Source organism: Maniola jurtina, chromosome 18 (assembly GCF_905333055.1).
Source record: "Maniola jurtina chromosome 18, ilManJurt1.1, whole genome shotgun sequence".
Classification (NCBI taxonomy): domain Eukaryota; kingdom Metazoa; phylum Arthropoda; class Insecta; order Lepidoptera; family Nymphalidae; genus Maniola; species Maniola jurtina.
The window spans coordinates 11,270,918-11,296,558 of record NC_060046.1 but is presented as its reverse complement, the minus strand read 5'-3'; the positions used below and the strand labels follow the sequence as shown (position 1 = coordinate 11,296,558).

Below are 25,641 nucleotides of genomic sequence, written 5' to 3'. Positions count from 1 at the left end.
CAGGTATAACATACATGAACACCGAAAATATTAGGTAGGTACACTCCTTTTTTTGGGTAGTTTTTGTAAGAGAATAATATGACGGATCGTTTATCAAAATTGGTTGACCCATTGAATAGTTACGAGCAGACGTAGGAACGGACATACATAAAGGTCCAACCGACGTAATTGAAACTGTCCGCGGAATTAATAAATCATGGAGTTCTTACAGTGCGTTGCATGTCACAGAACGGGGAATGTCAAAGAATGCAGCTTGTCTAGTTCACGCCGCAAACGACAGATACTAAGACTAGTCTACCTGTAGGTACAGTGTACAGACGAAGAAGATTAATACATTAATTACTTTTTACCCGACTGCGGCAAAGCCAGAAGGAAGGGTTATGGTTTTAGCAGTCTATATATTATGTATGTATGTTTGTATCCAGATTGTGTGTTCCACCGGTAGCGCCTACACTACTGGGCCGATTTTGATGAATGAGGTGTCATTGTCAATGAGGTCTTCGTCCGCGTGGATTTAGGTTCTTAAAGATCCCGTGGGAACTCTTTGACTTTCCGGGATAAAAAGTAGCCTATGTCCGCCCCCGGGATATACTCGTATACTAACTCTGTACCAAACGTCAGAATCGGTTAAACTGTTGAGCCGTGAAAAGGTGGCAGACAGACAGACAGACAGACACACTTTGGCATTATAATATTATTATAGTATATAGTATGGATGGATAATATTAGTATGGATTAGAATTAGGAATGGGTATCAATCTATACGGCACGGCATAGTGGCATAATCGAATGGTAGGTAGCTGGAGCTGCTGTTAGTACGGGGTGGGTCTGCTCTGTATAACGTAAGGTCATAACTCTACAGATAAGCTGTAGATGTTCGCAAGCCTGTTATTGTTTTCGTTTGGCTCGAAATGGTCGCGTGAGTATCAAAGTTTAAAAATTAAAAATATTCTAGTGCTAAGTTTCGTAAGTGATGTGGAGGTCATTTTTTAAAATTCTGTATTGATTAGGTACCTATTTTATTAGAATTAAAATAATATACAACTCATAGAGTTTTGAAATTAATTAATTAATTGGTGGTATTTATGTGGCAACCTTGAACTTCATTTCTTATTTCAATGACGTCAGCGGTTGCAGAAAACAGTGCTGCCAACGTGTAGAGGTTTCCCTAAATTTGGGGAAAATAATTTAAATATTTTCTAATGAATTGATGCATAATAGTAAATATTAGAACGGAGAGTAGAGGAAATATAGAATTGAAAAACATTACATATTTTAAAATTTTATTCATAAATATATTTTTACAATAAGTTATAACTTGAGGCATGCGCTTTTCTATGATGTTAGCAATCATATAATAGACGCGTACCTACGTACTTATGTTTCATTTTTTGGTAAATTAAAGTGACAACTAAGTTCATATACCTGTCCCATTACCTAAAGCAAAAGCTAATTTCTTGATAAAATAAACTTCCCATGTAATTTGCTAACCATACCTATATACCTACCAATTATTTATCTATACTAATAAATAAAATTGGAGTGTCTGTCTGTAATTTCGAAATAACTACCTCATATTAAGCTCATAGGGTTATTTGAACGATACCTTAACTGAATCACACGTTTTTAAAATTTTTGTCTGTCTGTCTGTCTGTCTGTCTGTCTGTCTGTCTGTCTGTCTGTCTGTTTGTTTGAAAAGGCTAATCTTTGGAACGGCTCAACCGATTTTGACGGGATTTTCACAGACAAGTAGAGGATTGACTAGGGTGTAAAATAGGCTACTTTTTTAACCGACTTTCAAAAAGGGAGTTGTGTTTTTCTACCTATGTACACCGAAATCTCTGAGATTTCTGAACTGATTTGCGTAATTTTTTTTTTAATCGATAGAGGAACTTTGCGACATTGTTTCATAAAAAATTTGGATTCCAACTCCTCAATCCTGATGCTGCAGGGGATCTGACCAATCCACGCGGGCGAAGCTGCGGGCATCAGCTAGTTCATAATACGTTTGCATCTAGACATACATTATTTTGACCATATTTAAATTTCACTTACAGGCCGGTAATGGATATTATAGTAATCGGTTGCGGTGCGTCGGGCATTGCAGCCCTTCGACGTCTCCATGAAGCCGGTCTCAAAGTTCTTGGTCTGGAGGCTGCTGATAGAATTGGAGGTAGAATAAGCACTGTGGAATATGGCGACTGCTATCTTGATTTGGGTGCTGCATGGTGAGCATTTGATCAAGTTTTATTTTCTTTTTTAATAATGACAAAGTCCTGAAACGTATGGTACGGTATGGTAGGTACCATGATATTTATTAAAATGACATCTAACTGAATATTTAAATAGCATATGCAGCCAAAGTGACTACTTAGATGATCTTTGAGACTTATGGACTAAATGATGACTGCAAATTCATCCTCGTGGATTCAGGTTTTTTTTAATGCCGTGGGGACTCTTTGATTTTTCGGGGATAAAAGTAGCCTATGTCCTTCTTTGGGATGCCAAATTAGATATAAAATAAGATATAGACAAACACACACACTTTTGCATTTATAATTTTATAATATGGATTATCGGACTATGACTTTACTTATTCCCCCACGCCCCCCACTAGGTGACAGATGACATCAGTGAGTCGCAGGAAGCTGCTGGATTCAGACAGGCCAAGATTGTGGCGAGTGGAAGACAAGAGACCTATATCCTATAGTGGGCGTCTATGTATTGGTTGACAATGATGATGATGAAATTGAATTTTAAGCATCCTAGTTCATAACTATTATTTTGTAATATTCACAGGTGTCATGGCGAAAAGGACAATGTTGTATTTGAAATGGCCAATCCACTAGGTCTCCTTGCGAGGCCAAAACCTGATCATAAGAACTTCCTTTTGTCAAATGGAGATTTAATACCGACTGAGACAGGTGAAAAGCTTCTCCAGATTTTGAATGATGAAGTAGGAAAAGCTGATAAAAATAATTCTAAATCCATTTCAGAGTGTATTCGTAATGCGTAAGTATTTCTGTATATATTAGTAAAAGTTAATTTCTGCAAGATCATAAATTTTCAAGAAAGACAATAAAATTTATAGATATATAACAAATTTGTAAGACTTTGCAAGAACCTGAAGGGACTACAGGTTATTATTAATATATTATATAAAATATATTATACAGAAATTATATTTTCATATACTTATATTAATGCATAATTGAATATGAATCCATAAATAAGTAAAAAGTTCTTGTTAAAGGGCAAAAACAAACCCAGAATTCCGAAAGGAGTCAAAACTAGCGCAAGCACTTATTGAATGGTACGAAAGAAACAATCATTTAGGTGGTCAAAGTGATCCAAAAACGGGAAAATCGCTTAAAGGACTTGAAGAATGGTGGGTGTGTGAAGGCGAATTTTTTCTGAACTGGAAAGGAAAAGGTTACAGGACTGTCTTGGATCTTTTATTGGTAAGACAGAAGAAGAATTTTTACTGTGCAGAAAAAAATAATTTTACTTTATGATACAGCATTAGCTTTTGTAGTACAGGTAAACTCATGTGAATATTTTTTTTGTTCTAGAATAAATACCCCGATGCTTCAAAAGAACTTCCGATTCCCATCCATCTCAACAAAGAAGTAGAAAACATTAAATGGTGCACGAGTAAACCAGACTTACAACGTGGCAATCCTCTAGTACAGATAAAATGCAAAGATGGCAGCCTGTATGCAGCTAAAAGCGTTATAATAACAGTTTCTATTGGAGTTCTGAAAGAGCGGTAATTATTTTAGAAAAACTTTCTGGACTAAGATTTTTTTATTACGTTGACAATGGCTGAGTTACATTAGGTAACAAAATTTTCATTGCTTTTCAGACATAGCCAGTTATTCAGCCCACAGTTACCAGCGGAGAAAATCAACTCGATAAACAACCTCGATTTTTGTCTACTCGATAAAATTTATATCGAATTTACCAAACCGTGGTGGCCGAAATTTCCCTCAAATTTTAACATTTTATGGAGGGATGAAGACAAAGCAAAGTTTACAAATCAAGAACGATGGATCACAGAAATGTTTGGATTCAATACTGTGGAATATCACCCTAACTTGCTCCTTGCGTGGATATATGGGAAAGGTGCGATAGAAATGGAGAAAGTTAGTGAAGAACAAGTCAAAGCCGGCGTTGAGAAGTTGATGCAAGTGTTGTTTAGCAAAGAATTCCAACTGAATCCTGTGAAGTCTATAATAAGGTAATTTAATGCGTTACTGGTACAAAACAAATAGGTACATGTTAATGCAGATATTCCAACTTTCATACCTATTTATGTTAGCAATGTGAATGTGTATCTGTCTTTCAGCCCTTTAAATAGCCCATCCTCTGAACCGATTTTGTCAAAGGCACAGATAGCTTGCATCCCGGGAACAGGCACAGGCTATTTTTATACTGAAAAATCAAAGAATTCCCAATAAAATAACAGCGTAGCGTGCAATAAATGGATATTCTGCATTAAGCCAATTTTTGTTACTGTTGCATTTTAATTTTTTTGTGTGCTGTGGCCACAAATGAACCACACACGGAAAGCCAAAACTTGAACAATTCAGTGCCAATCAACACTACAACCTATTCACGTTACAAATGCATCTTGATTTAATTTTAAATAACTTTTTCAGGTCACAATGGGGATCCAATCCTCTCGCCAGAGGATCCTATTCCTACCGTAGTATCAAGACAGAAGAAAACGGCGTCAGCGCTATAACTTTAAGTGAGCCTTTATACCACGGCAACGGTTTTCCGGTGGTTTGTTTTGCAGGCGAGGCTACTTCGCATCACAGGCATAATGCTGTCCACGGTGCAATTGAGGCAGGCTTGAGGGAAGCCGATAGATTGATTGAAAAATTCAAAGCAGAAACAAAATAAGATAGTATATCTTTATTGTATGTAAAAGTGCCTTTTACCACTTTTGTTACTTTTTATCTTCATTTTATATAACTACCTAAATAAGGTATTAAAAATGTTGTATTCCTATGTAAATAAATGATAATAAAATTTTAGTTTTATTTTATTTTTCAATGAAAGGTCTCTCTTCTGCTCGTACCCGACTGCGGCAAAGCCAAAAGGAAGGGTTATGATTTTAACAGGCAATGTATTTAGCATTTTAAAATTATATTAGGTTGGTAGGTAGGTACTTGAGATTTTTGGAAGGTACAAAATAAACTCAAAATATGAAATTGTAATATTAGCTTACTTCGTCCAGTATCGTACTATTTCAATTTTGGTCACATTTGGCCAAACTTTCGGCTTCGGCCAAAATCGACTGAAGTTTTGGCTGAAGTTGAAAATTTCTAGCAAGCATCGAAATTGACGAACGAACTGTTATGAATGTGCGAGAGCCCAATTTTTAAGAGGCAAATTGAATTTTTGCATCATTTATGACAAGTTCAACAAGACAACAGTCTTCTTCTTCTTCTTCTTCTCTCTGGGCTGGTTTCCGCACTTAAACGTTTCGGTCTGTTGTGCGTGTGTTGCCCCTCCCCGCCGAAGTAAAAACAAGACAACAGTCATCATTAACTTTAAAAAAAACATTTTCTTTATAATATAACTAACTCAGTGTGGGTTGCATCCTTTCTGCTTAAAAACATCCAACTATCGTCCTTGTTTTGGAACTGATTTTTCATTGGGGAATGGGGAAATTAAAGGTATTTCAATGACAATATTATGGCAGCCCTAAAGTCATTTGGCGAAAATGGAAAGAATTTGACGTAAAAATGTCAAGGTCATTCAAGTGACAAGAGATCTTTGTCGGACTGTATAATTATAATCCCTTGGAGGATTCAGAAACACTCGATTAACAAGTGTAAATTAAAAATGTATAACACCCCAGACAAGTGAAGGTTACCGTAACTAGAAAAAAGCTGATAACTTTCAAACGGCTGAACTGATTTTCTTGGATGATAGCTAAGAACACTTTCAAGCCACCTTTCAAACAAAAAAAACTAAATTAAAATCGGTTCATTCGTTTAGGCGCTACGATGCCACAGACAGATACACAGATACACACGTCAAACTTATAACACCCCTCTTTTTGGGTCGGGGGTTAAAAAAAATCGAGTACATATTCTGAATCGCCCTGCCGATGTGCTGCCGATTCAAGAAACCTGTCCGTGACATCACAAGGCCGAGCGCGTGAGATGCAGCGACGCGAGGCCAGCGGAGAGAGCGAGATAGTGCATTTTTATCATTTTTGTTTGTTGCGTTCCTGTGAATTCGACAGTGTATTATCTATCTATGGTGTATTAGCATTTTAGTCAACTAGCCTCCCGGTGGCAAACGCACGCCATCTCGGAATATTGGCCTGTGCTTAGGTGATATTATTGGTCCGATACCCGAAACGAGAAGATTTTTATTTATTCTGTTTACAAGACCATCTGAATTAGCACCAGAGACAAGGAGGTAATAGTCATGTAAAAGTACAGCCCGACAAGACTCTTTTGGCGCGTGGTCAAAATTGGAACTAAAGCCGCCACCTTGAGAAGTGCACTTGTTGATAGTTCGCTGTGTCGGCATAAAACTACAACAGCGCCCTCACTCATGTGCCAAGAGAGGCTTGTCGGACTGTAAAGGCTATAAACCCTTAACTTTCAATGACATTTTAACATGACAATAATATCTCACGTTACCACGTGGAGTTTCTTGGCATCTCGCGCTTTAACTCTTGACCCACAGATAACAAAAAACGTAGGTAGGTATCCAGTGATTATATCTCATTGCAGATAACCAAATCATCTTGACATTGGCGGAATTATTGCGGACCACAATTAAACCGCAATACAAAGAGCCATAGAAAGGAGAAGAAGAACCGGAACATCTTGACCGCTACCAGAGTCAGGAGAAGTGGAACCGCTAGGAACTAGAGTTAAGTATTTTTGTTTTTGCGTTGATCATAAGGATTTATGCCCTAATCTCCACTCTGGGTTTGCTAGACTAGGCTTGTTGTACCGGTCCTGCTGCTTTCCTACACCAGCCTGTGCCATTGATTCAAGTCTAGTTGATTTTGTAATGGGTATACCCCTATTAGTCGGTCGCCAGAACCTTTTTCGCAGCGATGTGTACTTTTTCGTTAACCAGCAAGTAGTAGTACCTACCTACCATGGATAGAAAAACCAATCTGAATCCTTGAGACCAATCTGAAAAGTTATGGTGGACTTAAGTCGTGTTATTGGCTTCTTAAACTTAATCTTCTGAACTTGTGGTATTTTGCGAAAGATTATTCTTCTCTAAGAACCATTCGAGTCTACGCGTTATTAATAGAATTGATAACTTCCTGTACTGAAATGGGTGCACATAAGTTTGAATTAGATACAAAGACAAAATTACCGGTGGGTCAACATAATCTGGCCCCAAATCTAACAACAATTGTCTCGGCTTTATCATTATCTGTATTATAGTAGAGTCAGAGTAGATCTACCTACCTAATCTATGACCTTTATCCCAATTCATTTATCTAATGGTCTCCACATGTATATCAAAGAGTATGTCATAGATTAATAAGTAGGCATAGATATGTTAGGTAGGTGATACCAAAGACTTACGCGAAAATTGTATGTCTATGGGTGATACGGGTAATACGGAGTACGTAATGTACATATCACTTGACGTCGTAATATTATCTATCATTTTTACAACATTTTTGAAATGATTTGCAAAAATATATCGAATCAACCATGAATCAACTTAAAGAATGAAATTATCATAGAGATAGTATATGAAATTATAGTTTGGCATGAATTAGCTAAACCTCTTTTTGTGATAAGATTTAGCCGTTTTTGCGATAAGATGGCGACAAATTGTGACTGGCTTCTTTGCCTCCGGAAAAAATTGCACCGTCATTTGAAACATTGAAAGAACATGTTTCATTTCATTCTATTTCATTTTTTTATTGCCATGTCTATCCCTAATAAATCTGTCGATATCGCGACCTGTCGATTTGCTAAGGCTTCGATCTTATAAATTGGACTTACTGGACTTTCGATTTCATAAACATTCGATGTTAGGAACGATCGAGCTCATAAACTTTCGATAGCATAAAATATCGATAACATAAGCTGTCGATCTAGCGTGTTCGATTTCGTGAGGTTCGGTGTTGTGTAATCCCGAATTCGATTTGGCGTACGGGACCCCTGTACAGACCGTTCACTCTAACTTGTCCCTTGCAATCATGTTGGTACTATTGCAGGTCACACAACAATAAACCCTAAGTTCAAAGGAAAAAAGCAAATAAGCAATGGTGCCAACATGACGGCAAGGGAAAAGTTACAGTGAACGGTTTGTAGGTCTGTATAATAGTAGGTATGTGTATTGCAGAACAGTAAAAAAAAAGATTCCGACGAATTGAGAACATCCTCCTTTTTTGAAGTGGGTTAAAAAGGCCGTTTACAATTTGAAATATCATCTACTCAGTAGGTAAAGGTACTCGTACGTATAAATTATCTGATAAGCTCTAAAATTCACAGCTTATCAAAAAATATATATACACTCGTATATCTAAAGTCTAAATGTTCACAAGCCTGTTATTGTTTTCGTTTGGCTCGAAATGGTCGCGTGAGTATCAAAGTATAAAAATTAATATTCTAGTGTTAAGTTTCTGTACTTATTTTAATTACCTATTATCGGAATTAGAATAATTAAATATACAAGTGTAGACACATATGTATTGTAGGTATGTGTTTTTATTTGAAGTTAATTAATTAATTGGTGATATTTTTGCAGTATTTTTGGTGGCGACCTTGAACTTTGTTTATTATTTCAACTGCGGACTGCGGTTGCAGAAAGTGCTGCCACCGTACAGAATTTTCCCTAAATTTGGGGATATTAAATAAATACTTTGTAATGAATTGATACATTATATAACTACTATATATACCTAACGGAGATTAGAGTAGGTATTTTGGAATACGGAATTGAAAAACAACAAGTTTTAAAATTTTATTGATAAATATATTTTTAAAATAAGTTATAACTTGAGACATGCGCTTTTATAGATTATGATCTCACAATAAAGAGTTCAACAGTTTACAATCCAACGAGATTGATTGTTAAATAATAATCTAACGGTATTTAAAATTTCACGGTCACGGTGACACAGGAAAAATAAAACCTACGCTCTAACTGTCATGTTTTTTTAAACAACTAGTTAACATTATGAAGAGGTTTTGTAAGTTTGTCTGTAGGGGGTAATCTCTGGAACTACTGAACCGATTTTGAAAATTCTTTAACCAGTAGAAAGCTACATTATTTCTGAGTAACACAGACTATAATATTTTATTTTTAAAAAATTGGAGATCCCTATGAAAATTGTAACTAAGCTACCCGTGCGAAATCGGGTTGGGTCGCTAGTTTCTTGATAAAATAAACTTCCCATATAATCTGCTAGCCACACCTGTACCACATCTTTATACAATAGAAGTAATTGCCTTTATACTTATTATTTAATCATAACATGTTTGCATCTAGGTATACATTATTTTGACTATAATTATTTAAATTTTATTTACAGCCCGGTAATGGATATTATAGTAATCGGTTGCGGTGCGTCGGGCATTGCAGCCCTTCGACGTCTCCATGAAGCCGGTCTCAAAGTTCTTGGTCTGGAGGCTGCTGATAGAATTGGAGGCAGAATAAGCACTGTGGAATATGGCGACTGCTATCTTGATTTGGGTGCTGCATGGTGAGCATTAGAGCAAGTTTTATTTTCTTTTTTAATAATGACAAAGGCCTGAAACGAATGAATGAAAATGAATTAACGAAACACAAAAAAAAGGAAGAATAATTAATGTATTTTTTTCGTAAAACTGGCCGGTTACATTACTTTTTTTTAATTTCAGGTCTAATTTGAAAACAGAACATTAGTCAACAGGCATTTTTTTCATTCTTTGTTTTAATTTAGATGATATTATTTAAAGTAATAAATAATTACATTAGTTTCGTAAGAATTTATTTTTACTTTTAGATTAGGTGGTATTAGTACCTAATTAATTATTATTATCACCTTAATCATCCTATTTCGTATCAGGTTTATACTTTATAGGTGTTTATTTAGAATGTTCATTTAAAAGTAAACTTTTACATAAAATCGCAACCTGATCGCATCAATAATGGTTTTAGGGTTCCGACCTCAAAAGAAAAACGGAACCCTTATAGGATCACTTTGTTGTCTGTCTGTCCGTCTGTCCGTCGTGTCTGTCTGTCCGTCTGTCTGCCGTATCTGTCAAGAAAACTTATAGGGTAGTTACTCCGTTGACCTAGAATTATGAAATTTATCAGGTAGGTAGGACACAAGTAAAGAGAAAAAATCCAAAAACCATGAATTTGTAATTACACCAAAAAAATTAAAATATGTTCATGAACAAATAATAAATAGTATTTTCAATTTTCAAAGCACGATAACTACCCAGAGGGGTATCATATTATGAAACCGCTTTACTTGTACATTCTAAAACAGATTTTAATTTATTTTTATGCATAATAGTTTTTGATTTATCGTGCAAAATGTCCAAAAAATACCTGAGTACAGAACCCTTGGTGCACGAGTCTGATTCGCACTTGGCCGGTTATTCTTATAGATAGCGCTTGTGTTACAGGCTTTTTATCTTATTTTATCTTGTTTGTTACACAATCGCAATAAGATAAATTATTGTTAAAGATAAACCTACATAATATACATGTTATATAAAGTATGCTAAAAATAGAATGCAATAGATGCTTATAATTAGTCTTAGTCGGATTCTATGTAATTTTTAGGATTCCCTGTCTCAAAACGAAAACAGAACCCTTATAAAATCATCTTGTTTGTCGGTCTGTCTGTCAAGAAAATCTATAGGGGACTTCCCGTTAACCTAGAAGCGTGAAATTTGGCAGGTAGGGTACGTCTTATAGCCCAAGTAAAGGAAAAAATCCGAAAACCGTGAATTTGTGGTTGCATCACAAAAAAGAAATGATTTTATTCTACTTTACGAGAAGACTTATTGAATTTACCTTACGCTAGGTGGACAGACGGCATAAAGGGAGCCGCTGGAATCAGGCGGTGTAAGACCGTGGGGTGTGGAAGTGCCTACAAGAGACCATGTCCAGTAGCGCACGTCTATCGGTTGTTGATGAAGATATTGAATTTAAAGCATCCTAATGCCTAACTATTATTTTTTAATATTCACAGGTGTGCTGGCGAAAAGGACAACATAGTATTTGAAATGGCCGAGCCACTAGGTCTCCTTGCAAGACCAAAACCTGATCATAAATACTTCTTTATGTCAAATGGAGATTCAGTATCAACTGAGACTGGTGAAAAACTTCTCCAGATTTTGGATGAAGAAGTAGCAAAAGCTGACAAAAATAATGCTAAATCCATTTCAGAGTGTGTTCGTAATGCGTAAGTATTTCTGTATACATAATATATTAGTGGAAATTAATTTCTGCAAGATCATATTAAAATTACAAGAAAGACAATAAAAATAAATATGTAAAACTTTGCACCAACCTGACGGGGCTTCATATTATTAATATTATTATATTTTATGATTTACTTATTATATATTGATGCAAATGAATCCATAAATTAGTAAAAAGTTTCTTCTTGTAATTATTTAAGGGCAAAAACGAACTCAGCACTCCAAAAAGATTCAAAACTAGCACAAACACTTACTGAATGGTACGAAAGATTCAATCATGTAGGAGGTCAAAGTGATCCAAAAACGGGCAAATCACTTAAAGGACTTGAAGAATGGTGGGTGTCTGAAGGAGAATTTTTTCTGAACTGGAAAGGAAAAGGTTATAGAACTGTCTTGGATCTTTTATTGGTAAGATAGAAGAAGAATTTTTACCACCCAGAATTTTTTTATTTTACTATTGTGATACAGTCCAAGTTGGCATTAGTTTTTATAGCACAGGTGCCTGTGTTCTTCTATTAACATTTTTAGGGTTCCGTACCTCAAAAGGAAAAACGAAGAAAAGGAAAAATCCGAAAACCGTGAATTTGTGGTTACATCACACAAAAAAAAATTAAAATGCGTTCTATTATTCAAGCGCCATCTACATGATATTTACTAAATCAGATATAGATGGCGCTGTTGTCATTATTTTGCAGTATTGCGTGTAAAAATGTTAAAATAATGGTACGGAACCCTTCGTATGCGAGTCCGACTCGCATTTGACCGATTTTTTCATAAGATAAGTAATATTAGCCCGACACATCTAATCTGATATTTTATTAATAGTTTTAAAGATATAGGAATAAATAAAAAACTTTTTTGTTTTAGAATAAATACCCCGATGCTTCAAAAGAACTTCAAATCCCCATCCATCTTAAAAAAGAAGTAGAAAATATTGAATGGTCTGTGAGTGAACCAGACTTAAAGGATGGCAATCCTCTAGTACAGATAAAATGCAAAGATGGCAGCCAGTATTCAGCTAAAAGCGTTATAATAACACTTTCTGTTGGGGTTCTGAAAGAGCGGTAATTATTTTAGAAAAAATAGCTAAGTTCTATTTTTTTAAGTATTACGTTGACAATGGCTGTGTTACGTTAGGTGACAAAATTTTCATTGCTTTTCAGACATAGCCAGTTATTCAGCCCGCAGTTGCCAGCGGAGAAAATCAACTCGATAAACAACCTCGATGTTTGTGTACTCGATAAAATTTACATTGAGTTTACCAAACCGTGGTGGCCGGAATTTCCCTCAAATTTTAACATTTTATGGAGAGATGAAGACAAAGCAAAGTTTACAAAACAGGAAAGATGGATCACGGAAATCTTTGGATTCAATACTGTGGAATATCACCCTAACTTGCTCATTGCGTGGATATATGGGGAAGGTGCGATAGAGATGGAGAAAGTCAGTGAAGAAGAAGTCAAAGCCGGCGTTGAGAAGTTGATACAGGTGTTGTTTAGCAAAGAATTCCAACTGAATCCTGTGAAATCTATATTAAGGTAAATTAATTAATTACTGGCACAAAACGGAAATAGGTACCTAACTAGTAACCTACATATAATTACTATTTTCAATTTTCAAAGTAAGAGAATTATAATTATTGTACATTTACATACATATGCACATACATTACATTGCACATTTACAAATGCGTCTTGATTCAATAACTTTTTCAGGACAAAATGGGCATCCAACCGTTTCGCCAGAGGAGCCTACGCCTACCGTAGTATCAAGACAGAAGAAAACGGTGCCGGCGCTATAGCTTTAAGCGAGCCTTTATACGACGGCAACGGTTTTCCGGTGGTTTGTTTTGCAGGCGAGGCTACTTCGCATCACAGGCATAATGCTGTCCACGGTGCAATTGAGGCAGGCTTTAGGGAAGCCGATAGATTGATTGAAAAGTTCAAAGAAACAAAATAAGAAAGTATGTCTTTATTGTATGTAAAAGTGCCTTTTACCACTTTTGTTAGTTTTTAGTTCATTTTATAAACCTACCTCATTAAGGTATAAAATATATTGCATTCCTATGTAAATAAAGGATAGTAAAATTTGATTGTTCATTTTTTTTTCAACGAAAGCTCTCCTTCTGTTTTTAGCATTTTAAAATAAAGCTTGGTAGTTACCTACTTGAGATTTTTGGTAGCGGTACAAAATAAATTCAAAATATTATTGTAATATTAGCTGACTTCGATCATCGCATTATTTCAATTTTGGCCCCATTCGGCTAAAAAGGCACTTTCAGCCCAATCTTCAGCTTCAGCCAAATGGACTGACGTTTTGGCTGAAGTCGAAGGTTTTTAGCAAACGCCGACATTGACGAATGAACTGTCGAATGTGCGAGAGCGCAATATTGAAGTAGCGACACGACGTGCGAGGGGCGGGGGTCATACAAGATGAGATAGGTTCCTACTCTACATTGTACTATCCAGCCACCATCGCCAGTAAATTAAAACTAGAACAAATAACTAATTGAAACATCGTATTATTTATGACAATTTCAACAAGACAACAGTCACCATTAGCCCTAAGTGCGAATTAGCCCTAATTCGCTTTAAACGGCTAAAAAAAGTGTCGCGTTAAAACCCGGCGCTGCGCTGAAAATACAAAGTGCGCGTTAAAAAAGCGTTGACGTGTGAACATATATGGGAATGCATTTGTTCTATTTGAACGCTTTTTTAACGGACGTTAAAAAAGCTCTCGTGTGAATAAAGCCTTAAAAAAACATTATTTTATTCACTTAGCCAATCTTGGCCTAAATTAGGTTTTATTTTAATCTTCGGCTTCGTCTGAAGCAGCGATGTAAAAAGGTTGTGGTAAAAGCTCATTCTTCGAAGCTTTGGCTCTGGCTAAAAATTTACCGTCATTTGGACACTATCAATAACTAACTCAGTTCGGGTTGGATTCTTTCCGCTTAAAAACATCCAATTTTCCTTATTTTGGAACAGGGGTTTATCATTGGGGAACATTTGGGGAAAAAGTATTTCAATGACAGTATTATGGCAGCCCTAAAATTGACATTTGGGAAAATATTTCATATTTTGACGTACAAAAAACCAAAAGCAAAAAAGATTGTAGTTCTGTGGCGTGCTTACTGCTTACTGCTTGTGGGTCTTGTTGTGTTGTGGGGTTTTATTAAATTAGTAATTTTATTATTATTTTATGCCTAAATAGTGAACTAAAATATGCGTTATTTACCCGGAATTGTATACAGTTTCAATGTATGTGTATAAATATATAGTTACGATTCATTTCGAAGACTTTCTAAGTAAAATGATAACATAAACAACAATGGAAGATTCGTTGTTGGAAATCGTTGAAAACCAAATAGAAATCGCCCCAAAAGTTAAACTAAAGCGGTGCATGGAATGGCTTCAAAGCCAGTATGAGTTAAAGAAGGTTTCAAGTGATAATCATGAAGATATCCAGTACACTACAGATAATGATGCATCTTGTAAGGACTCCTCAGTTTCTGATCTAGATGATGATACGACGGTCCCAGGGGGGGTCGATGAACGTTCTATTAAACCGAAGGCTGTGGTAAATATATTTAATATATTTTTCTGCTATAATATAACAGACAAAATACTATACTAAGACCATGGAAGCAAATCTAGTCAAATACTCACGAGAATTATAGTGCAGAATTGTGTGCAAACTCACATGCATTCTTTATTCCCTCTAATAGTCCTTTTGATGACAGTAACCTGATACAAACAGAAAGAGATCAGGTGAAAGACAAATTTTATAAGCTCTCTGGCACTAAGGGGTGTAAAATCCACAGTGAGAAATTTGTATAAGGATGCTGCTAAGAATTTCTTGACAGAAAACCCTAATGACTTATTTTACTTGACTCGAACCCAGGACCTCTTAATCCTCTACTGAATAAACCAGCAGCTATACCACTGGGTCAGGGCACAGGTGCTTAATATTATATTTTATTAATGGATAAACAATAGTGATGACATCCTAGTGCTTAGACATAAGCCTTCTAATCAGGGGGCCCAGGGTTTGATCTCTTTTAAACATTTCTCATTATGAGATATTTGTAATCAGTGGTGGGCTACAGATTGATTGGTCATTATAAAAAGAAACATCCATTTATGGACATAGGCCTCTTACGTGTACTTCCATATACCACTGTCTTGCGCCACCTGAATCTAGTGCGACTTGCTTGATGGTGGTCCACCATCTCACACAGAAAAGCACAGCATTGGAAGACGCTCTATCTTTCACACTGCTGCACTATCTGGTATGAGGTCGCCATTTGCACCTTGGCACCCCAACATCTAATCGCTATCTGAACTATTTGCCCTCCCCATTGCCATTTCAGAGTTCAGATTTAAATGAATACACTAAATATGTTTTACAGCCTGTAAGACACCTCCGTGTAAAGAGTCTGGAGATGCAATGTGAATGGCAATCATGCAAGAGTTATTTCTCTGATTATGAAGTTTTCCAAAAACATGTCGCTGAGCATTCTTCTGAGCTGCATGTCATTGATGTCAGGGGAAATGGTGAGCGTAATAAAATTAATTGAAATAATAAAATGGTCAAGTGCATACCAAAACATGCATAAGATAGGGTACAGTAGCAATGCTAGTTAATAAATAGAAAAACTTTGGCAGTCATTATTTCTTAACTGGTAATTTTTCCAAAAACTGTCTAATGCCGGGTTTCTGAGGTACTTTCAACGACGGTTTATCTGTTCAATAGCAAAATTTTTTTCAACTCATGCTTTTTATGTCCAGGAGATACTATGTTCCTTAATATTATAAGGGAGATACCCTAAGAAATTCATTAAAAAAAATTTAAACAATGTCAAAAATGTTTTTTTTTTTTTAGTGGATTACGTTTGTCTATGGGATGTATGCGGTCACAGCACGTCAGATTTCTCAGAAATGATACGCCACATAAACTACCACGCGTACCACGCGCGTCTTTTGGCCATTGGTTTCAACGGTAGGGCTTCTTTGAAACTCCAGCAATGTAGAAAGGATTCTAGTAAAAGGAACCAGCTGCCTCCGTTGAAGCATAAACACTGTTGTATGTGGGTGGGATGCTCGCAGAGCTATAATTCTATACAGGTAAGATTTGGGATCCGTGTACTATCATTTAAGATCATGACATATGGTGGTTAAGATCATGACATGACATTGGTGGTTTTTGAACACTGAGTTAGCGAATAAGCATGCTGATCAACTATTGGTATTGTAATTTGTTTTCAATTTTTTTTTGTTTGATATGATGTATGGCGGTGAAAAGTTGTGTCGTTCTTTGTAGGCGTTCTTAGACCACGTAAAGCAGCACATAACATACTCAGAGAAGCACCTGTGTTCGTGGGCCGGTTGTGGTGCCGTGTTCCCGCGACGTCCACTGCTCACCATGCACGTGCGCTCGCACACGCAAGAGCGCCTCATCGCCTGCTACCACTGCGGGCAGCACTTCGCCTGCAACAGGAAGCTGTGTGACCATCTCATGAGGCAGGTCGGTGTAGCCTAGTGCCATAGCAACTGCTTGAAGCAGCACATAACATGAAGTAGCTCGTGGGCCAACTGCAATGGCGTGTTCTGACTAGTATAGTGACTAGTCTACTGACCTAGTCTAGCCAATCAGATAGTTTTACTTAACCCGATTAGGTTGGGTTAAGTAAAACTATCATTAAAATCCTACCAACTCTTTCTGAATCCTGCCCAATCTATTGAATTGTACCCAATTTGATCCGAACCAATCTGACCTAATTCAACCGAACCCAACATCGACTTTAATACAATAGTACCCCTACATTTACTAATGCCCAGTATGCCAGTAGGTATACAGTATGACAAGGATCTTTTGACACTTGAATGACATTGACAAGAGGGCATAGTTATACAACAAAGGTTGCCAGCAATTAGGATCTCCCCAATTTTAGGGAATATGTTGAAAATATCAAACAAGTAACTTTCATCTAATTTTAACTGAATGAAAAATTGGCAAAACGGTCGCTGTTTCTACATACCTAGATCTCAGCCTGAAGGTTGGCGATGTTGATGACATAAAATTAATATAAGATTGGTTTGAATAAAACTTAGTTAAATAACAAATGAGTTTATGAGTGTTTTAATTAATATAATAATCCTAAAACGTTTTACTTCTTTCGCAGACAACAGATTTTTTTTTAAGTATCAATATTTTTTCAGAATGTGGACGCAGAGACGGGTATACCCTGTAGCATGTGTGGTATACTGTGTGCCTCGCCGTACCTAAAGCGAGAGCATGAACGTCAGCACATCTCCGCATATGCATGCGCCATGTGCGACATGTCAGCTCCGTCGCCCGCCGCGCTTGCATATCATATGCGATATAGACATCTTTCGTCCAGTGGTACGAGGACCCATGCATGCCCACACTGTTCATATAAGTGAGTTCTTTACTGTTTATCTATCTTTGGTAGATTCCAGCCTCCATCATGTTTTCTTGGATTATTTTCCCGTGTTGAAAATCTCATCCTTTTACAAAATGTTTTAAGCCAATAAAAATCATTCAATAAGCTATCGGTTTGGCAAATTTTATCAAACTAAATGATGCCCGCGATTTCTGCCGCGTGGTTTTAGGTTTTCATTTAATCTAGCTGTGTGAATATAACCCAAAGAACAAAGAATAAGAAGAACAGTTTTTCTTGTTTAGTGCCATATCTTTTGTACCAGTGCGCTTACTTTGAAATAAATGATTATTTATTTATTTAATTAACCAAATTTTATTCAACAGGGCTGTCACAAAAAGTGATCTCCGCAAACACATTCCAATTCATCTTCGCAAGAAAAAGAGAAAGAAAACTAAAAGCGATGTTCTAGTTATCTCTGACGAAGAGAGTTCAGATGAGGAAATAGTAAAGAAGAAAAAGAAGGTTGTAAAAAAGAAGTACGCATGTCACATGTGCCCAGAGAAAGAAGTCAAAGTGTTTTCTAGGGGGACTAGATTAACTACACATTTGGTCAAAGTGCATGGAGCGCAATGGCCATGTGGCCATAGTCGATTTAGGTAAGAAACAAAGTTATAACAGCTATTTTCTTTTCAGAGCCGCTTTTTTTCCGTATCAAATAGAAAAAAATCAAATAGAAAACGCTAAGCAAAAGAAAAAACCGGCCAAGTGCGAGTCCGACTCGCGCACAGAGGATTCTCGGGTATTTTTTCCGACATTTTACACGATAAATCAAAAACTATTATGCATAAAAATAAATGAAAATTTGTTTTAGACAGCTAAAACCTTTACATATGATATCCCACTCGGCATAGTTATCTTATTTTGAAAATTGAAAATACTAATTAGTTGTTCATGAACACATTTTAATTTAAAAAAAATATTTGTGATGTAACTACAAATTCACGGTTTTCGGATTTTTTCTTTACTTGTGCTATAAGACCTACCTAACTGCCAAATTTCATGATTCTAAGTCAACGGCAAGTACTCTATAGATTTTCTTGACGGACAGACAGACAGACAACAAAGTGATCCTATAAAGGTTCCGTTTTTCCTTTTGAGGTACGGAACCCTTAAAAAAATGGTTTAAATAGGTACATAAATTAACTAACATTATTGTTAATTTTTAGGTATCAAATAAGCGAAGATGGCATGTACAGGTTGACTACAACCAGATTTGAATATGAAGATATTTCCAAAAAAATCGTCGACGGATACAGTGGCCCGAAGGAGTCTTTGAATAATACATTAGAGTTCGACGTGAAACCAATAGCTGAAGCCACCAAAACTACGCCGAAGAGATTCGAAATATCTCTCAAAAATAGTAATTTACAGGAAGATGAACCAAAAAATGAGGATGTAAAAAACGCAGTTGATCAAAATGCAGTTGAAATTATGATGTGTGATGTCGATGACGATGGCAACATTATTAATACGGAAACTATACAATCATATCAATTGTTAATTTAACTTTTATATTATTTATATTAAATCAAATATAAATATTATTTTTACACAACTCAGTATTTTAATACTTAGCACTAAGGGGGTAAAATAGGGGTTTGTATTTTGTGTTGTAATGTGTGTGTGTGTGTGTGTGCGCGCGTGTGCGTATGAATGTGTGTGTCTACCCACGCGCTCTGTCCACGGAGAGGAGTTAAAATATATGTAATAATTTAATGTATATAATACAAATAATAATAGCCATGTCACTATCCTGTCTTTTTAAGACAGGATAGCGACATGGGTTACTTTTATCCAGAAAATCAAAATTCCCATGGGATTTTAAAAACCATCTAACTTCTTTACCTTTTTGTCTGTATTGTAAATTGTTCAGTAATTTCTGGGGGCATCTATTTTCATAAAATATAAGTTACAAGAAACTAAGTGGCGTGGCTTACTAAAAACCTCTGCTATTATACTAATGTTACCCATTCCTACTGTAGTTACCCCTAAAATAGGGTATTTAAGTTTCATAATAGATGGCAACATTTCAAAAACGGAAGTGGTGATTCCAGCTTCAATAAAAATTAATTATAATAATTTAAATTAGGTAAATGATAATGTTTCAGTCTTAACTACACTAGTAATGTCTTTTTAAAATAATAGGCAACTGAATATTTTTAATAACTTATGTCAATGAGAATGGAAAATGGAAATAAGTATAAAACAACTTCAATAATTATATATTCTTATTCACAAAACAAAAATTAAGTATCTAACTGGCCACACCGATGCCCTTGGATGCTCGGCTGTCTTTTTTTTTGATTGATTGACAATTCATTCAATAAAATATAAAACGTGCGTGCGAAACAGCGAGCGCGTAAAGTGCGGCGTATTTGCGGCTCGAGAGAGTCCCCACGTTGCAGTGTTTCGTCTAATTAATTAGACCTCCGCGTGTGGATCATTGCTTCGTTCCCGTCCAACCGCGGTGAACGAACGGAGGTCATTTCACTCCGACGCTGATGAAATCAATTGTTAGTCTCGAGGAAGTAGTGAATAAATTGGATCAGTTCTCACCCCTAACTGCAAGAATGCCTAACATCAAAGTGTTCAGCGGCAGCTCCCACCCCGACTTAGCACAGAAGATCGTGGACCGACTGGGAATCGATCTCGGCAAAGTGGTAACCAAGAAATTTAGCAACATGGAAACGTGTGTCGAGATCGGCGAATCCGTCCGTGGCGAGGACGTTTACATCGTGCAAAGTGGCAGTGGCGAAATAAACGATAACTTGATGGAGTTGCTCATTATGATCAACGCTTGCAAGATAGCTTCTGCATCCCGTGTCACCGCGGTCATCCCTTGTTTCCCGTACGCTAGACAAGACAAGAAAGACAAAAGCCGAGCGCCTATCACGGCTAAGCTCGTCGCTAACATCCTATCAGTGTCTGGCGCAGACCATATCATAACTATGGATCTTCATGCGTCACAAATCCAAGGTTTCTTCGATATCCCCGTCGATAACCTTTTCGCTGAGCCCGCGGTACTGAAGTGGATAAAAGAGAATATTCCAGATTGGAAAACTAGCATTGTGGTCTCTCCTGACGCTGGCGGTGCTAAGAGAGTAACTTCAATTGCTGACAGGTTGAATGTAGAGTTTGCTCTGATCCATAAAGAAAGAAAAAAAGCTAACGAAGTAGCCTCTATGGTACTAGTTGGTGATGTCAAAGATCGTACTGCAATATTGGTAGATGACATGGCAGATACTTGTGGAACTATTTGTCATGCTGCGGAAAAATTAATTGAAGCGGGGGCGGTAAAAGTGTATGCGATACTAACTCATGGAATCTTCTCTGGACCAGCTATTTCAAGGATCAATAACGCCTGTTTAGAAGCTGTAGTTGTAACTAATACTATACCTCAGGAAAGGCATATGCAGGATTGCCCTAAAATCCAGTGCATTGATGTGTCAATGATGCTGGCTGAGGCGGTCAGGCGTACCCACAACGGTGAATCCGTTTCGTACCTCTTCTCTAATGTTCCATACTAGTTAATTTTTTTAGTTATTAGGTTATGGTCTCCAACTGTCTGTATCTGCTTGAAGGTTTTTGTCAATTAAAAAACAGTAGTGGCATCCAAAGCAAATTGATGGTTATAAATGAATGTACCTATGTTGATATTTCAAGCCAGTAACACATTTTCAGTGTTTTTCTTTTATGTTGGAAACCTGTTAATTTAGTTTAGCTGTAATGTTAGTTATAATCTCATTATATTTAAGCCTAGCATTGTTCTGTTTAAGCCGATGCGAAAAAAAAAAAAAAAAAACATTTTGTCTATGAATTTTATATATAAAGAGAAATTTTATGTATTTTGATACACAATTTCATGACATACTAAAGGTGTTTTTATGTGTAGAACATAGATCAAACCCATAAGAATAGCCTGCTATTTTGTTATACATAGTGAGTAATACAGTCATTACATGCATTTATATATGAATTTTACTCCAGTATGATTTCCTAGAACAACTTTATGAAAAAATGTGATAATTTTTCAATACTAAATTGTATTTTTACAATTTCAGTGGATCTAAAAAGCCCAATGAACTCTTAAAAGACATGTCTTTTTGTTGAATTTCTTTAACAAACTATTATTTACTATGTTAAGGTAATTGTTTTAACATACCTACTAGAAAAATGTCTTTATTATTTGCGATACAATCTATAAAAAAAAATATGTGGCCTTTATTGATGTTAAATGTAGCAGAATGATTGTTAATTTTTTGTCAGGTCTTCGATTTGATGTGAAATATGTGTAGCGAATTGTTTAACATTAACAAAATAGTATATTTTATTGGCAAAAAACTTGTGCCACATAGTGTTATGAAAATTATGTGAGATTTTTTTCTTTTACAACTTATGTATATTTGGTCCTTACACTAAGACATTAATAAAAAAATAAGCAAATCTTTTTTTTCATTTTAATTAAAAAAAAAAATGCCTTTATCCTAAAGCAGATAGATATGGATTTAGGTTTTTAAAAATCCCATAGGAATTTAATTTCTAGGATAAAATGTAGCTTATGTGTTAATCTATACTAATACTATACTAATAAATAAAATTGAAGTGTCTGTCTGTAATATCGAAATAACTACCTCATATTGAGCTCATATGGTTATTTGAACGATACCATAACGGAATCACACGTTTTTAAAATTTTTGTCTGTCTGTCTGTCTGTCTGTTTGAAAAGGCTAATCTCTGGACGGCTGAACCGATTTTGACGGGATTTTCACAGACAAGTAGAGAATTGACCAGGGAGTAACATAGGCTACTTTTTTAACCGACTTTCAAAAAGGGAGTTGTGTTTTTCTACCTATATACACCGAAATCTCCGAGATTTCTGAACCGATTTGCGTATTTTTTTTTTAAATCGATAGAGGATCTTTGTGACATTGTTTCATTAAAAAATTGGATTCCAACTCCTCAATCCTGATGCTGCAGGGGACCTCACCATCAATACTGATAGGATTTAGAAACTGTCGGTTATAAATTGATTAATATGGCGAATTAAGCTTGTAATGCCTTGTATGTTATGGACTTCCGCAAGACCTACCAAGTAAAGACTTTGTCGTTGACCTCAAGGACCGAACTCCTCAACCCTGATGCTGTAAGGAATTGCATTCCTAAATCCTGGTGGTCCCGCGGGATTTTTAAAGGATCATCCGTTTAAATGTTTTTACGTGGTACAGAAACACGTTGCGTCCCGGGATCGGGCTGTTACGGATAGGAAATCAAAAGTTTCCACGGGATTTAAGACCCTAAATCCACGCGGGCGAAGCTGCGGGCATCAGCTAGTTAAGACTATAAGCTATCTCTATTACTAACATCCAAATCGGTTCAGTCATGTTGTGAAGAAGTAACAAACATCCAAACTTTCACATATTCTATAATATCAAAAAAAAATAAAAAATATAGGATTCTGGACTGTCTGTGGTTACTATGTAGAAATAGCTGATCTAAAAAAAAATCGCTTTGATGATTATTTAAATTGTTTTTGATATTACATCATTTTACAAGCTATCTTTGCAGCAAGTTACGATAGTGAGTTAAGATTTGACCCGGGGTCAATTGGAGCTGTTGTTTGTATGGTAGGCGCGTCTCTCGATATCAATATAATGAAAACAATGTACATACTACAAACCACTAAATAGATAAAGCTACCAAGAATCATGTTTACGAACACTAGCAATTGGCTAATAGCTTTCGTTTTTAGGGTTCCGTATCAGAAGGGTGCCAACGGGACACTATTACTAAGCCTCCGCTATCCGTCTGTCAATGGACTATCTCGTGAACCATAAGAGGTGTAGAGTTGTCACAGAATGTCTATTTCTTCTGCCGCTATAACAAATACCTGATAAGAATTTCAAAATGACCATGTAAATTAAAAAGCACATAATCTTGTACCTACCATGGTACGAATATTATGGTACGGAACCTTTCGTGTGCGAGGCTGATCCGCACTTGATCGATTTTTCTTATATAGTTACTATATTACATACCTACGCACCGTACCGCACCGTACCGTACCGTACCGTTGCATACGTACGCAATGTACCGACCTAGAAGGACTTTCAGTACGCATGTGCGTACTGAAAGTCCTTCTAGGTCGGTACATTGGTAGATGCTGAAATTAGGAGTCATTTAACATGTTTGTTAATTGATAAGAATACAGTACGGCAATAGACTACCTTCGGTCGCGGCCAGTGGCCAAAGACTTGCAGGCGCGTGGGATCGAGGTACATATTATATTATTTACTAGCTGATGCCCGCAGCTTCGCCCGCGTGGATTGGTCAGATCCCCTGCAGCATCAGGATTGAGGAGTTGGACTCCAAATTTTTTATGAAACAATGTCGCAAAGTTCCTCTATCGATTAAAAAAGAAATGACGCAAATCGGTTCAGAAATCTCGGAGATTTCGGTGTACATAGGTAGAAAAACACAACTCCCTTTTTGAAAGTCGGTTAAAAAAGTAGCCTATGTTACTCCCTGGTCAATCCTCTACTTGTCTGTGAAAACCCTGTCAAAATCGGTCCAGCCGTTCCGAAGATTAGCCTTTTCAAACAGACAGACAGACAGACAGACAAAAATTTTAAAAACGTGTGATTCAGTGTTGGTATCGTTCAAATAACCATATGAGCTTAATATGAGGTGGTTATTTCGAAATTACAGACAGACACTCCAATTTTATTTATTAGTATATAGATACGAGTAATTATTTCAAATTCTGGGGAAGCGCGCTTCGTCTTAGGCTACATCATCCCTTACTAGCAGCTCTGATACAGCCAAGCGTTAGTACCAATACTTTGAAAAAAAACTTCAATAGGTTCGTTAGGCGGTACCAAATCATCTACCTCTTACGTAGTGTTGCGTAGCCATAGCCTCGCTGTCGGGTTTGATTCCCGGCCAATTATGAACAATGTAGGCAGGTAAAATGTATAGATTTTTGACGTGACAACGTCTTATAATTCGAAAGAGCCGGCTGCACGCACGAAAAAACATGACTCATGCGGCGTTACCTCGCTCTGAGGCGTTCCATGTAAGGCTTGAAGTGCAAGCGAGAGCGCGGAACGAGCGACAAAGAAGCACAATCGGCCTTTGTTGTCACGTTCAACTATCGTCAGTAAACCGACTTCACAAACAACCAATTTCTTTTAATTTTTCAGCTCCAGTGCAAGCTCCAGTGCTGTTCAATATGATTGCATTTTATTATTACGGGTGAAATCGAGGTCAAGCACAAGCGGCCAATGCAGTGAGTTAAGTACGTGAAAATATACGGTGAAAAATGCCTATTCATCATCATCATCATCATCAGCCTGTGGACGTCCACAGTTGGACATAGCCCTTCCCTAAAGAGCGCCACCACACCCGGTCATCAGCCTGCCTATCATCCAGCCACTTCCCGCCAGCCGCTTTATATCGTCGGTCCATCGTGCTGGAGGGCGTCCCACACTACGCTTGATTAAACGCGGTCTCCACTCAAGGACTTTCCGGCTCCAACGGCCATCGCCTCTACGACAGGCATGGCCTGCCCACTGCCACTTCAGCTTGGGCTATGTCAGTGCCCTTGGTTCAATGCCTATTAGTCTTCAGTAAAAAGCTGTGATAGCCTAGTAGGTTAGACGTCCATCTTCAATTCGGGAGGTCGATCCCGCAGACACGCACCTCTAACTTTTCGGAGTTAAATTAAACCTGCCTGTCTGAGTTCTCCA

General features: G+C 36.8%; 3 protein-coding genes across 3 annotated transcripts; all 3 read left to right on the top strand.

The window, feature by feature from the left end:
• The first annotated feature begins 873 nt into the window (after positions 1-873).
• Positions 874-22,342, top strand: LOC123874642 (spermine oxidase-like). The gene is made up of 15 exons (XM_045920132.1): positions 874-919; positions 2,058-2,228; positions 2,800-3,012; positions 3,254-3,461; positions 3,573-3,769; positions 3,866-4,240; positions 4,662-4,893; positions 5,471-5,475; positions 9,545-9,715; positions 11,201-11,413; positions 11,633-11,840; positions 12,300-12,496; positions 12,596-12,970; positions 13,148-13,391; positions 21,621-22,342. The coding sequence occupies exons 1-14, from the start codon at positions 912-914 to the stop codon at positions 13,389-13,391; spliced, it is 2,817 nt and encodes a 938-aa protein (XP_045776088.1). The 5' UTR covers positions 874-911; the 3' UTR covers positions 21,621-22,342.
• LOC123874379 (histone H4 transcription factor) lies at positions 14,550-19,450 on the top strand. The gene is made up of 7 exons (XM_045919680.1): positions 14,550-15,008; positions 15,841-15,985; positions 16,314-16,555; positions 16,752-16,955; positions 17,651-17,871; positions 18,219-18,491; positions 19,062-19,450. The coding sequence occupies exons 1-7, from the start codon at positions 14,760-14,762 to the stop codon at positions 19,399-19,401; spliced, it is 1,674 nt and encodes a 557-aa protein (XP_045775636.1). The 5' UTR covers positions 14,550-14,759; the 3' UTR covers positions 19,402-19,450.
• Positions 20,166-22,342, top strand: LOC123874387 (ribose-phosphate pyrophosphokinase 2). Its single transcript, XM_045919689.1, has one exon. The coding sequence runs from the start codon at positions 20,397-20,399 to the stop codon at positions 21,420-21,422; it is 1,026 nt and encodes a 341-aa protein (XP_045775645.1). The 5' UTR covers positions 20,166-20,396; the 3' UTR covers positions 21,423-22,342.
• Positions 22,343-25,641: the final 3,299 nt, after the last annotated feature.

Excerpts from the sequence above, each read along its gene's own strand:
- LOC123874387 (XM_045919689.1), top strand. The coding sequence starts at position 20,397 with ATGAAATCAATTGTTAGTCTCGAGGAAGTAGTGAATAAATTGGATCAG.
- LOC123874642 (XM_045920132.1), top strand. Across the intron at positions 9,716-11,200 it reads CTTGATTTGGGTGCTGCATG|GTGTGCTGGCGAAAAGGACA; the intron begins GTGAGCATTAGA and ends TAATATTCACAG. Across the intron at positions 11,841-12,299 it reads CTGTCTTGGATCTTTTATTG|AATAAATACCCCGATGCTTC; the intron begins GTAAGATAGAAG and ends TTTTTGTTTTAG.
- LOC123874379 (XM_045919680.1), top strand. The coding sequence starts at position 14,760 with ATGGAAGATTCGTTGTTGGAAATCGTTGAAAACCAAATAGAAATCGCC. Across the intron at positions 17,872-18,218 it reads TGCCCACACTGTTCATATAA|GGCTGTCACAAAAAGTGATC; the intron begins GTGAGTTCTTTA and ends TTTATTCAACAG. Across the intron at positions 18,492-19,061 it reads TGTGGCCATAGTCGATTTAG|GTATCAAATAAGCGAAGATG; the intron begins GTAAGAAACAAA and ends GTTAATTTTTAG.